The 13,478-nt window shown below is 33.6% G+C and overlaps 1 protein-coding gene across 1 annotated transcript; it reads left to right on the top strand.

The window, feature by feature from the left end:
• Positions 1–8,217: 8,217 nt before the first annotated feature.
• On the top strand, positions 8,218–10,662 carry LOC117637696 (amino acid permease 3-like). The gene is made up of 5 exons (XM_034372675.1): positions 8,218–8,687; positions 8,819–9,052; positions 9,150–9,243; positions 9,355–9,569; positions 9,700–10,662. Exons 1-5 carry the CDS (start codon positions 8,570–8,572, stop codon positions 10,491–10,493), a joined length of 1,455 nt encoding a protein of 484 aa, XP_034228566.1. The 5' UTR covers positions 8,218–8,569; the 3' UTR covers positions 10,494–10,662.
• The last annotated feature ends 2,816 nt before the right edge of the window (positions 10,663–13,478 follow it).

Genomic DNA, 13,478 nt, shown 5'->3' with positions numbered 1-13,478 from the left:
CCTACCAATCAGTTTCACAATAACAGTGCTAACTTCCTTTACCTAGTTGGGTGGAATCAATCATATGTTCTGATAAAAGCCTTGAAAGTGTTTTTTTATAGTGCAAAAGCTTTTCTCCAACTTTTTGGAAGGTAAGTTCTGCAATGTGGCTGGATCCTTCTATTGAACAAGAAGTATGAAAGAATCCAATCAGATCCGAACCCACCGGCAAAAAAGCTTTCAAAGTTGGGCTTTGCATAAGTTTGAACGTACACAAGCCCACAATAAATAAAGAAAATATCTTAGGAAAACTGTGGACAAGGACAGCGCAATAACCATTCTTCTTTCTCTGTTTGGAATCGGACAATGGCATAACGCATTGAGCCTTAATTAGCCTTCTATCTTTTCTGATCGAGAAAGAACAACAAAGAAAACAAAGTACAAATAGTACCAAATATGATGCGCGAAAAGTGATCTCGTTAAAACTTTATCATAAAAAACATTCACAAGAGAAAAATTCGGTTAAAGAAAAAGAGTGTCATAACATCCAAACAAATAGATACAACATCCAGACACAAATGAAACTTGTAATTGAATGGGAAGAGAATAGTTTTGGTATCTTATGATTGGTCTGTGGCATTTTCTTTAGCTCCGTTCGTCATTGTACTTCGACTCTAAATCTAGTCAAAATGGCACTCTCTCCATACAATACAAAATACACGCACGAGACACGTGCATGGTGGTCAACGTCAGTCCACGCATTACATGAAACTCTAATATTCTCCACTCCACCAGCACCAGGCCGATTCGCCGCGTGAGTTATATAGAAAGCAGTCTTCTAAATATTCAAACATGCACAAGGGCATCGATTCACTGTACTAAAAACGACATCACAACCAACCACTCTTCTTGCTAGCTCGATAAACTTTGGGATAAAATTTTCAGTCATGAAACGTTAACATCACCTGACCTTCCCTTTTTGTGGTGTTACGGAATTTATGGCACGTTATAATTTGAGTGAATTTCATTTCACTTGATTTTAAGTATTGATATTTAATATTTTTATAACCCAGTTCTCATATCAAGTTAAAAATATAAACATCAAATTCAAAATCAATTGACAGCGAATGAAGAAGTTCAAAAAAATTTAAACGTTTTCATTTTACAATGTGAAACACTTTTAAAAGCCTAATATTATGCACGAGTGAGCTAAGTCAATTGGTCAGAGCACTGAACCCGCTCTTTTACATCCAAGTCTCTTTTTTTATAAATTAAATTAATTTAAAGTAATTTAAACTATCTCTCGTATGAAAACAACAGCCTGATATTATTGTTGGTACATACAATGATTCTTCATGCTGCGTCCTCATCCTAAATTTTCATGTTTCTTTCTTTCAATTATTATTATTACTATGATAACAATAAATAATGCGATTGATGAGACTGAGGAAGAAAATGCGCAATCATATATATATATAGACATTGGTCATGGACTGCCATAGTTGACCGCCGTTCGTTTATATCTTTCTTTCTAAATATAAATTGGTCCCTCGTATTACATCATCGTTGACTCTTTAATTACCCTCCAATGAGGCAGCCCAATAAGCTATATTCATTTTTCATTTATTTTCTATCCGAATATCCCAAAATGATACAAAAACAATTTGTTTCTGGGATCAGTTTTCTTTTGCTAAGAATTTTCAACATCAATTGGATTAATTAATTCGTTTTTCTTCATTTAACAATGGTTTCAAATTTGATTTAGTCATTATCATCTTCTTTTTTTTCTTCATAAAATCAAAAGCCATTACCAATTTTGATTTGTCAAGATATATATGCGGAAACTTGTAACGATTTCTACACTAAAATATCTGCCCTTTTGACTTGTTGTGCAATCAAATCTATATTATACTCACTAAGTGCGATTCCAATTCAAAGAAATGGGTTCTTTTTCCTATCAAACCTATGCAAAAGACTATATATATAATTCGAATGTTCGCACTTTATTATCATTCGGATGCTATTATAAATAAAGAGAAAAATATGAGGAATTGTAAAAATACATGACGTCCGCACGATAATAACTTCCGAAGTCCAAGTGACAATAACGTTCAGACTCTAAACGTCCACATAGGAGAATTTATATATATTTCTACATGGTATATTGTAGTCACAACTAAACCTGCAGACTGGTTCTATATTGTCTACCCTAAATCAAGATTTAATTAAGTAGCTTTCGGTCCTAAACTTCAATAGGTTTTGAATTTTATGGGTGTGTCTTTTTCCAGAGAAGTTAAAACATTGGTTGCTTTAAAACCAACATATCTTGTGTTACTATAGTTTACTTTATAGTTACTTATATATATATATATATATATATATATATATATACACATAGAGCTTCTATTATAAGATTCCTCAAATAAACTTATTTGAGGGAGATCCTTGTAGAGTATGCTCCGAATTGTATTTCATTAATTCAAACCGTCTATTTGGTAGATATTTATCCAAAGATCATATCTACAAAAAAATCACTTGAATATGATATCATTTGACCATTCAATTAAATTATTGTAGGATACAATTAGATGTCTCAACGATTTTTGATTTGTCTGACAATTTGTAAGGTACCCTAAAATACGACCCTTATTTAAGGATTTAGGGTTCAAATAAGAGAATAACTATATATAAATTTGGGGTACTGTGCAATTCATAATTATTAGATTAAAACAATAATAATTTGAATAAATATATTATTAAAAAGATAATAATAAATTCATTAATAGTGCTTAAATTTAATGGTTCAAAATTTGTGTCATATTTATTGGTGTATATATCATATTTATCATATGTTATAAATTTATTTCTAGAGTTAAGGTATAACTTGACGTGACACAAAGGAACTTACTCTTGTCAAATTCAACATATTTCTAGACACTGGTTTCTTAATTTCTTCGGTTTCAAATGAAATAATAGAGCACAATGGTCAATGGGCACTTGTTTGTCGGTACAATTTGTAGCTAGCATTACTCATCTTTTTCGTTTTAATCAAAGCTAACCTTTTTCTTTGTAAAAAAAACTTTTTGACCCATTGAACACTAATAAAGTTTAATATACATGATTCTAATATTCCACGTTGAACGGAATTGTTAGGGAAAAAAACGTGGGGTGTTTTGAGAAGGAAAATATTATGATTTTTTGTATAACATGGAAAGGAAATCCTGGCATATGCGGTACTATTAATTACAAGAAAAACTAACATGATCTCATGTGAGAGCATATTATTTATGCGACAGATTGAACGGTCTCATATGCTTCCGCGTCAATTTTAAAATCCGAAAGTTGTTCAATAATGAACGAAAATAAACTAGTTTCTTCTATACTTCTTCTTCTGATTATGTTAATTAACTTCACCCAGTAAACCAAATCATACGATGCATGCACTACATGAAAATCCACAGCTTATGTATATCCACATATGAGATCAAGGAATGGTTTCCTTATAATAATCATCTTTTCAAGCAATTTGTTAAAAAAGAAAGACTAAAAAATCACTCTTGCAACTTGCAGAATGATCATAAACACAAAGTGCTTGATGCACGCCCAGACATATAACAAATACAAGAAAATCAGAAAGATAACGTAAGATCATATCTCCTTCTTCTCTTGTCAGTTTTAGATAATGCACAAGTAGATATAAAAATTGCAAGAACCTTAAATTGATGCTCGTGTTCGCATGTAGCTGATTATTTTTTAATCAAAAGTAGGATTTGTGTGTCGGCACCTTAAGGAATATGTTAATCTGAGACGGAGGCACAAAAATTTATTTGGGGACTTAGAGATTTAATTTGGATCATTAGGACGAACAAAATATTACTACCAGATAGATTTGGGTTTGGTTAAATTGCAAGCTCGATATCTCCATACAATAGAGTAGTTTAGATTATCATCTCGTCAAAAAAAAAAAAAAAATTCACCCAACTCACTAAATGCAGCCATATTATTAAGAATTTTCAGTCATTGCTTTAATATACACCTTAATATTAAACCTAAATATCCTAAATTCAATACCATTAGGCCATCTTCAATTATGGATCATTGGCCAAATGTAGCCCTCAAAACATGCAAAAGTTATCTCCAGCCAATTTGGCCAAATTTGGAGGGCCACATTTAGTCCTTTAACCATCCTCCCAAACCACTTGTAGCCTAGGCCAAATTTTTTGTCTTTTTTGTCTTTTAACTTTTAAATGTATATAAAATTTTAAAATAAATAAATAAATAATTATTATAATTATTTGAAACATTAACTTTTTTTCTCTATCTGTTTACATTTTAAATGTATATAAAATTCTTTGTTAAACAAAAATTTAAACAATTGGTTCTGACCATTGGGAGGTCAGAACCTTTTGAAATGTAGCAATTTTTATTTTTTTCAAAAATTGCCATTGGCTTTCTTTTCTTTTCTTTTTTAAAATTGTTTTAAAAACCTAAAATATGTCTATAAATACTTCAAAATTTCTTCAACAAATTTCACACTAATTTCATTCCACATTTCTTACAAATTCTATCACATTCTCTACTTATTCACAACTTTCCACACTTTTTTTTTTTGGTTAAATATTTTCCGCACTCATTTCATTCAAACATTTCCTACAAATTTATTCTCTTTACTTATTTTGTTATTCACATTGTTTGAAAAATGTCTCTAAATAGTAATCAAATTAAATTAAACAATACATAATAGTGGAACGTATGAGTGTTGTACCATAGTTTTTCTCACAATAATAAAATATAGAGGGCCTTGCAATATAGCTATGCATGGCTAGAGATGGAAAAATTTAGTCCTGCACTATTCTTAAAAAAATTAATATTTTAGAAGGCTAAAATTATAGCTCTAGACTATATTTAGCCCTATAACTGAAGTCCTAAAACAATATCCTTTTTCTTTTTTAACACAAAAAAGAAAATATTTGTACAAAATCCAATTTCATATCTACTACGGTAGTTGTTTGTCCAATAATTTGATTATAGTTACATCTGAAGTAGGTGGCCCATTCGAGGCTTAAAAAATCTTCGCAACTTGCAAGAAGATATATTTCCTTGGAGATTTGGACACAAAATTTTCTAGAGAGTAACCACCTAATCCTTGTAATTTAAATTATTTAATCATCATTGTCATCTAAAGCTTCTCCAAAGGTTTTGTAAGCAATCAATTTAAAATTAGTTGTTGTTAATCATCTATTAGTCCACGTACCCAAACTTTAAGATGAAGAAGGTTCAAATGTTATAATGGTTTATTCATATGCACGTGGCCTTGGAAAGCAAAGCTTAAAGGAATAAACTTTAATTTAATTAGATTAAAGAAACTACCATTTTGTACAAAAAAGGAAAGGAAAAAAAAAAAGAAGAGAGAGAGAAGAAAATACAATTTTTTACAGTGAAGATTGAGTTCAATCCCACTTGACATTAAAATCATACCATTTCATTGGTTTTTTGGTAGGTACTTCAAAAGCGCTATAGTTGAGAGTGAAGCAAGCACTTATATCAACAGTGCTTTTGCAGATAAAGAAGGTTTTTATTCGCTGCCTTCCAAACAGAAATTCTTAAAATATTCAAACATTTCAGCAATTCAGCTGTCCCTAGAAGACCTTTGACTGATGTCAGTTTTTTTTTTAGATTAAGAAAATCTCACATCTTTAATTAAAAGAAGAAGAAAAATCCATAAAACTGCTGCTTAGAACCTTTTCGACAAACAATTCTGTACCCTATTTTGAAGAAATCTTCTGTACATCATGATGCAGCATCAAACTCAAAGCCAAGTTCACACACTGACTTTTTGAGCTAGCTCCCCTGCTTTTACATATTTTTCATTTAAATTAGCATATATTTTAAGATTGTGACTGAATTTTTGTGAATAATTTAATTTTGCACATGCCTGGCTTCAATATTCTCTCTCTCTCTCTCTTTAGATTCATACTCTCATATATATATATAGTTATTATCTTATTCGGATGGTCCTACGTTATTACCGTGCATATGCTATAGTAAATAAGGAGGAAAGCAATGAGGGATGATAAAAAAATACACGACTTTCGAATGGTAATTCATAATGTTCAAACGTTCATATAAAAGAATTTCTCCCTGTACATTGGTGATGTATATGTCGGTATTATCAAGTGGAAAAGTTGGGATAGGTATCAACCCCTTGCACATTAAGTGCTATTATTTGGACTTAAACTAAGTGAAATTCATAATTATATTAATGTCTACATATATTCCCCATCTTAATCAGGTTCCGTAACCATTTTAATATTTTAGACTAGCAGCAGTCATCATCGGTCATCAGCAATCAAGCAAACAAAATTTCAGATAATTTGGCAAATGATGCACCGACAGCAAATCATTTGTCTCCAGCTCGATATATTCTCTGTTGGCTAGCTCCTGCAGACCACAGATTGTTTGGATATGTTCAAACACTCAAATATTTACAGACTGAATAGTCGATCAAGATATTTGATTGAATTAAAGATTCCAAATTGTGCAACAACTCAAGAAAAACCTCATTTTGAAGTTGGCTTCCTATAGACTTCCTCCTAGCTGTCTTTTATTTGCAATCAATAAAACCTTTTTCCTAGTGGGGTGGTCAAATCTTGTGCTTCACTGGTTCTTCATTTCAGTACCCTTCCAGCTTTATATATTCTCGATTGTAAGTTACCTATATCAATATCAACCGGTTAGTTACTTGATATATATTCTATTTTTGGCCTAGCAGTAAAAAGCTTAAGGGTTTCTTGGAATCTTGAAGATAATCATCTTCTCTGAAAGTATGAATTTCTACTTTTTTTTTATTAATCATAGTTTGACGTGTGTGTAGAGATTGTTAAATTTAGATTACAATAGAATTGCTGTATAATTAAGAAACCCGAACACTAGATTACGTGTTATTAACACCTTTTCTTAGCTCTAAATTATTAAGATAAGACGAACGTAGGGCAGAATTATCATGACCATGCGTAGGCACGGCCAACAAGTGCCTAACACTATGTCTCGATATTTTGATACCACCATCACAAAAAAGAAGCAAGTTGACATATAATGTCTAACAAGCTATAAATGGCTATATACCTCCTTGTTCATGAGAATTAATTATGAAAGAACCATATTCCCTTCCATTAAAAGGATGGATTCTGCAAGACTCACTAGTGTATTGGTTTGGAGTAATTGCTTCCCCATGCAAGTTAAACACGATATTCTTTAGCATGAATACTAATTTACAGTAGCCGAAGATCACCGATAAAACATATATTATTAAATTATTAACTTACTTTCTGTTACCGTAAATTGGTACTGACTACCAAAATCTTCCTATTGGTTTAGTCAACATTTTGTTCATTATAGTTTTCATTTTTACCACAATTGTAGTATAATTAATTACATACAAAACTTGGATTAACTCAGGACGGTGGCTTAGTCTGAAAAACACGGTACTTTTTGGATTTGGTGTGTGATTGGCCAGTACCAGATACTTATCTACAGTAACTGAAAAGTACTCATAAATAATGATTATCTACTAACTATCCCAATTGTTTCCTTCTTTTTTTTTGGGGTTACTTATTGTTTTTGGATTCCTAGTCCAATTCCTACTTGGTTAAGGTTTCTATTTTGATTCTATTTTCTTAACCATGTAACCCTAGAACTTATGCACTATAAATAATTCTACTCAGGAGAATAGATGGGGCGGTTCAGGTGAGATCTAATGTTAATGTAGATCCGACTTTCTTTAAGGAGCCATATCATTTGTGACTGTGAGTGTGGAAACGAGCCTAATTACGACTTCCTAACACCAATGCCAAATAATCCTTTACCATTTTGTTTAGTCAACATTTGGTTCATCATATTTTTCACTTTTAACCACAATTGCAGTAACTAACTAACATACAAAACTTGGGCTAACTTAGGCCGGTGGCTTTTACTGACAGTACTGGGTCTAAGTTTTTCGGGTTGAAAAGGAGAGCAGGGAGAAAGTGGTCTACGGTGGGTCAGTTTGGGTAACTAAATCTCAAAGGTTGGGAGAGATTTCGAAAATCTTTTGAAGAGTCAAGTTGGAGTTTTGGATTGGGGTCTGTTTGGTCACAGGGACAAAGCTTGCTCTTGTCGTTGACGTACGCGCTCTTTTGGGGTCTCTTTTAAACCAAATGCCCATGACTTTGCTGCCTCAGAGCCCTATATAAACCCCCCATTCCCCATCCCCTTTCACCACACCAATAAATTCCATTTTCTGGCTTCTCAGTTTTCTTTTCTCATACATTTCCAAGTCTCTGAGCCTCTCTTTCAGTCTTTTGAAGCCAACCCATCTTTCTAGAACCAGAAAAATCATTCGGGTTTCTGTGATTTTTGGGCTGTGTGTGAAAAATCTCAGTGCCAGGACCTGCAGCAGCAGAAAGATTTAAACAAGCTCACCACTTGGCTTAAACCCATTAAAGAACAAGACCCATCTTTTTCTCTTCCTCACAGAACTTTGCATATATAAATTTTGGGCTCGTCTGTTTTGCTATATTATACAAAAAGGCTCGTGCTTTTGGTCAGTTTCATGGCTAAAATGGGTGATAACCAGCTTACCCACCACCAAGTTTTTGATGTCTCTGTCGATGTGCCTCCAGAGGGAGGCTCCAAGTGCTTTGATGACGACGGCCGTCTCAAACGAACTGGTAAAAAATTTAACTTCTCTAACACATTTTACATGTTCAACCATTTTTGTCAAAAAAAAAAAAAGCAAACACCTTGGAAATGCTATGAATTTTTACTCATTTGTTCTGTTTTGTGTTTTTTTATTTACCAGGAACCGTTTGGACTGCAAGTGCTCACATAATTACTGCGGTAATTGGGTCTGGAGTTTTGTCCTTGGCTTGGGCCACAGCTCAGCTTGGATGGGTTGCTGGTCCTTCTGTGATGCTTCTGTTCTCTTTTGTCACTTACTACACTTCAACTCTTCTCGCTGCCTGCTATCGTACTGGTGACCCTGTCACGGGAAAGAGAAACTATACTTACACAGATGCCGTCCGATCCAATCTTGGTAAATTTTCTGCTAATATTTTTCACTTTTTGACATCCATGTGAAAGAAGTTTGAGTCAAGTTCTTATGTTAATTTGATTTTGAATTTTTTTTCCAGGTGGGTTCAAGGAGAAAATTTGTGGGTTTGTTCAGTACTTGAATCTCTTTGGAGTTGCCATTGGCTACACTATAGCATCATCTATAAGCATGGTGTAAGTATGAGTGTTTTAAAACTTGATTAAGAACTTTGTGTTGATGTTTGATTATATGTAATTTTGGCTAATGGTTTTTTTTTTTTGTTGATGTTGATTGTGAATAAACAGGGCAATAAAGAGGTCTAACTGCTTCTACAAAAATGGTGACACAGCACCATGCCATGTAAACAGCAACCCTTATATGATCGCTTTCGGCATAGCAGAAATCATCTTCTCTCAAATTCCAAACTTCGATCAGCTATGGTGGCTCTCCATTGTTGCTGCAGTCATGTCCTTCACTTACTCTTCAATTGGACTTGGCCTTGGAATTGCCAAAGTTGTTGGTAAAAACTAATAGCTCCATAATATTTACTGTTATATTGATAAATTGGTGATCTTCAATCTTAGTTTTTATGATTAAAATTGGTTCTAGTAAATCTGACTTATGATTGATTTTTTGTGATCAATTTTCAGAAACTGGAACTATCAGGGGAAGCATGACTGGGATAAGCATTGGAAATGTGACAGAAACTCAAAAGATTTGGAGGAGCTTCCAAGCACTTGGGGACATAGCTTTTGCATACTCTTACTCTCTCATCCTCATTGAAATTCAGGACACAGTTAAATCCCCACCATCTGAAGCTAAGACAATGAAGAAGGCAACTATAGTGAGTGTAGCTACCACAACCCTTTTCTACATGCTCTGTGGCTGCATGGGCTATGCTGCTTTTGGAGACTCATCTCCCGGAAACCTCCTCACTGGTTTCGGTTTCTTCAACCCCTATTGGCTCATTGACATTGCCAATGCAGCCATTGTCATCCACCTTGTTGGCGCTTACCAAGTCTTTGTCCAGCCCCTCTATGCATTTGTTGAGAAAACAGCAGCAGAAAAGTACCCACATAGCCATTTCATCACAAAAGACATTAAATTCAGAATCCCCGGCTTTGGTCTCTTCAATCTCAACCTCTTCAGATTGGTGTGGAGGACATGTTTTGTGATTTTAACCACTGTGATTTCCATGATCTTGCCATTCTTCAATGATGTGGTTGGGCTTCTTGGGGCTCTGGGATTTTGGCCACTCACAGTTTACTTCCCTGTGGAGATGTATATTGCAACAAAGAGGATCCCAAAGTGGAGCACAAGATGGATTTGCCTCCAGATCCTAAGTGGTGCTTGCCTTATAGTCACCATAGCAGCTGCTGCTGGTTCAATTGCTGGTGTGATTAGTGATCTCAAGATCTACAAGCCATTCAAGACCAGCTACTGATTTAGCAAATAAATGTAACACTAGATGTTGTCATAATCACTTAGTTTCCTAATTTTCAACAAGGAAAAGAGAATTGGTCAGTTTTGAATTCAATTCTTGTTTATGTTCATAACAAGCTTAAACGGGTATGATTAATGTTATATATGCACCACAATTATCACTTGTCAAAGTTGTCAATTTTTGGCCCGATCTGAATGAGACTCTGAATTCAAATATCATAAACGACAACTACGAATCAAGTTATTCGTAATTAATGACGAAAGATACTGAATTAGTTTAAACCAGAAAACGCATGGGACACAATGTGACACATGGTAGTCAATTTGGCTCATTAGTCATATGAGTCCATGACATGAAATTAAATGAGAGCTCTGCTCCAGGTGAGTCCAGTCCTAGTCTAGACGACACTGCTCCCATGAGCTATGAATAAATATTGGAGGCAGTATTCTAAATAGTCAACCACACATACCCATACAACCTCATTTAATAAATATAAAAAAACATTCCATTGAATGAGAAACTCAGAGACGCATCTTCAATACTTGGTACAATCATGCATGAGTGGGCGTGACGATATGATATAGTTAATTGTATGTATCAACGGTTGAGAGTCGTTTACTTTACTTGGACGATTATCCCTAACAAAAATCCTTAGGTGATGACATGGTGTAGCTAAAACGACACCACAACCAACCATTGCTTCACTCAAGATTCCATGTTTCTTTCAGCTCAATTATTGCTGCTAAAAATGAAGGGTATGTGAGAGTTGTGAGGCTGTGAAGAGTTTGGCTGTAACCGATGAGATGTGGAAAACAAATGAGCGATCAGGGACTGCCTCAGTTGACTGGCATATATCGTTTATTTTTCCCTTAAGTCCTCTGTGGGTCATACTATCTTACATCATGATTGACTGTTTTATTACCATCCAATGAGGACCAAGACCAATAGCCATTTCATTGTTTTTGTCATCCTCTCTTTCCATTTTTCATTTCTTTCGGGTTTTCCTAGGATCATATTCATATTCCCTAGAGCTATGTTAACGTCGGTTATTTACGAGAGATTTTCAACCGTTGATGTATTTAGAGATTGTTGATTAGAATTCACCCACGAGCATAAACGCTTACGATACCAAAAATTTGTTGTGTAACTACTAGGATTGATTTGTTACAATAAAATATCGAGGTATGAGGTGAATTGTGAGACCAATAATTTAGGATCATCACATGCAACTTAGAAAACCATTTCATTATTCAATAATTTCAATTTTGATCTTGTTCCTTAGATAAAGCACCCAAAAAAATAATAAAAAAATATCGTCACTCTCCAATCTTTGTCAACATATGCGGAAACTTGTAAAAAACAACTAGCAATAGTACCTAATTCTAACTTTTTCTACATTGAAATATTCCCTTCAATTTGACCTCTCGCATGTGCAAATCAAACTCTACAATCGTAAGAATAATGAATTGCAATTTAATTCCATTTCCTACCAAACATAGAGAAAAACCCATGGTATATTTTAGAGACAAGAAAGAAAGAGTCTAAGACCCTAAATCCGACGGCTGAGATTTTATCTTATTCTTGTCACACAAATTCAAGATTGAATTAAAAGTGGATATATAGGTCCTCAACTTCAACAGGTTGTTGTGTTCTGTGCATGAAAGAAACGTCACTAATGCCTTGGCGTGATAAAATTCCTCATCAATTGTTCATTGTTGATCGTCTTCTTCTTGCCAGATAATAAAATATTGGTTGCTTTGAAACCTGAATATAATTTGATCGTATATTTATTTTGTAACCTAGCTATACAAATATTACAAATTTAGAGTCAACATGTATATATGCTTCCCCGAGGCTGGTCCCGTATGTCTTCAATTTGAACTGAAATAATTGAGCACTATGGACAAATAAACAAACAGATAGAACTGAAATACAATCATGTGATATAATCGGTCTATATGACGATAAAATTAAAAAATAATAATAAAAAAACCCGTCAAATTGTGATAGTAGAGAAGAATATGACTCCTTACGTGTAAGATGTCAAACATGTTTGTTTATTTATTTTTATTTTATTTTAATGAAATTCAAATATTAACAAAAATAAATAAATAAGGAATGGTTTTATTTCTTTATCTTTTCAAATAGATTGAGATAAGGACTTGCTTTTGTGATTTAAAGATTGGTACATTGCATGATGAGTTTAGCACTTGAGTTCATATACACCATAGCAGCACATGTGCAGATAAAATCATTGATGGTGGTGCATGTTAAATGCACCTACACATTAAGAGATTATAAATATGAGAAAATGGAAGACAACTTATCATTATCCTTTTTTAGGGTTTTAGATAAGGCATAGTATATAGAATTGCATATGACCTATAACTTCATGTTTTGAGCCAATTATAGCTGTCTTTTCATTAAAGGGAAGATATGTGTCTGCAATTTTTAAGTGGCCCAATTCAAGTATGTTCTAGAGTATATAATTATCGCAAATCATAACCTTAAAAAATTGTATTCGGATTATTTTAGAAGATTTAATTTGAATTATTTTTGGTCGAAAATGAGTTTTCAAACAAAATGTAAATATAAAAAAACAAATGTCACCTCTCCCATGGTCCATATTAGAAGCCCACAAGTGGGCAGCCAAAGCCTTAGCTTATAAAAGGGGGAGCTTCTATAATGAGGGATTCAATCCAACAGTTCAATAATAACTATGTACTGAATTAAACGATTACTAAGAACCCTCTCACAATAACCTCTCATTCTAGCCTCCATGCACAAAAGTCAAAATTTATAAATTGACATTCACCAACCCAAAACCAATGACCGTAGCTCAACTTGGAAGAATCGCGATTTATTATGCATGTTCAGATGTTCTTTGTGTAATTGTGTGATTTTACGGTTTCACCCCTTATTGATGAATTTTTGGCATGGACACTCACTTTCAAGTTTTTTTTCTTGCATTAAAAATATGATAGT

Source organism: Prunus dulcis, chromosome 1 (genome assembly GCF_902201215.1).
Source record: "Prunus dulcis chromosome 1, ALMONDv2, whole genome shotgun sequence".
Classification (NCBI taxonomy): domain Eukaryota; kingdom Viridiplantae; phylum Streptophyta; class Magnoliopsida; order Rosales; family Rosaceae; genus Prunus; species Prunus dulcis.
The sequence above is the reverse complement of the archived record's forward strand: the minus strand, read 5'-3'. Positions and strand labels throughout refer to the sequence as shown.

What these genes read in the sequence shown, in the direction of transcription:
- LOC117637696 (XM_034372675.1), top strand. Translation starts at nt 8,570, where the DNA reads ATGGCTAAAATGGGTGATAACCAGCTTACCCACCACCAAGTTTTTGAT. An exon ending in CGGCCGTCTCAAACGAACTG is followed by an intron (nt 8,688 to 8,818) that starts GTAAAAAATTTA and finishes TTTATTTACCAG; the next exon opens with GAACCGTTTGGACTGCAAGT. An exon ending in TGCCGTCCGATCCAATCTTG is followed by an intron (nt 9,053 to 9,149) that starts GTAAATTTTCTG and finishes TTTTTTTTCCAG; the next exon opens with GTGGGTTCAAGGAGAAAATT.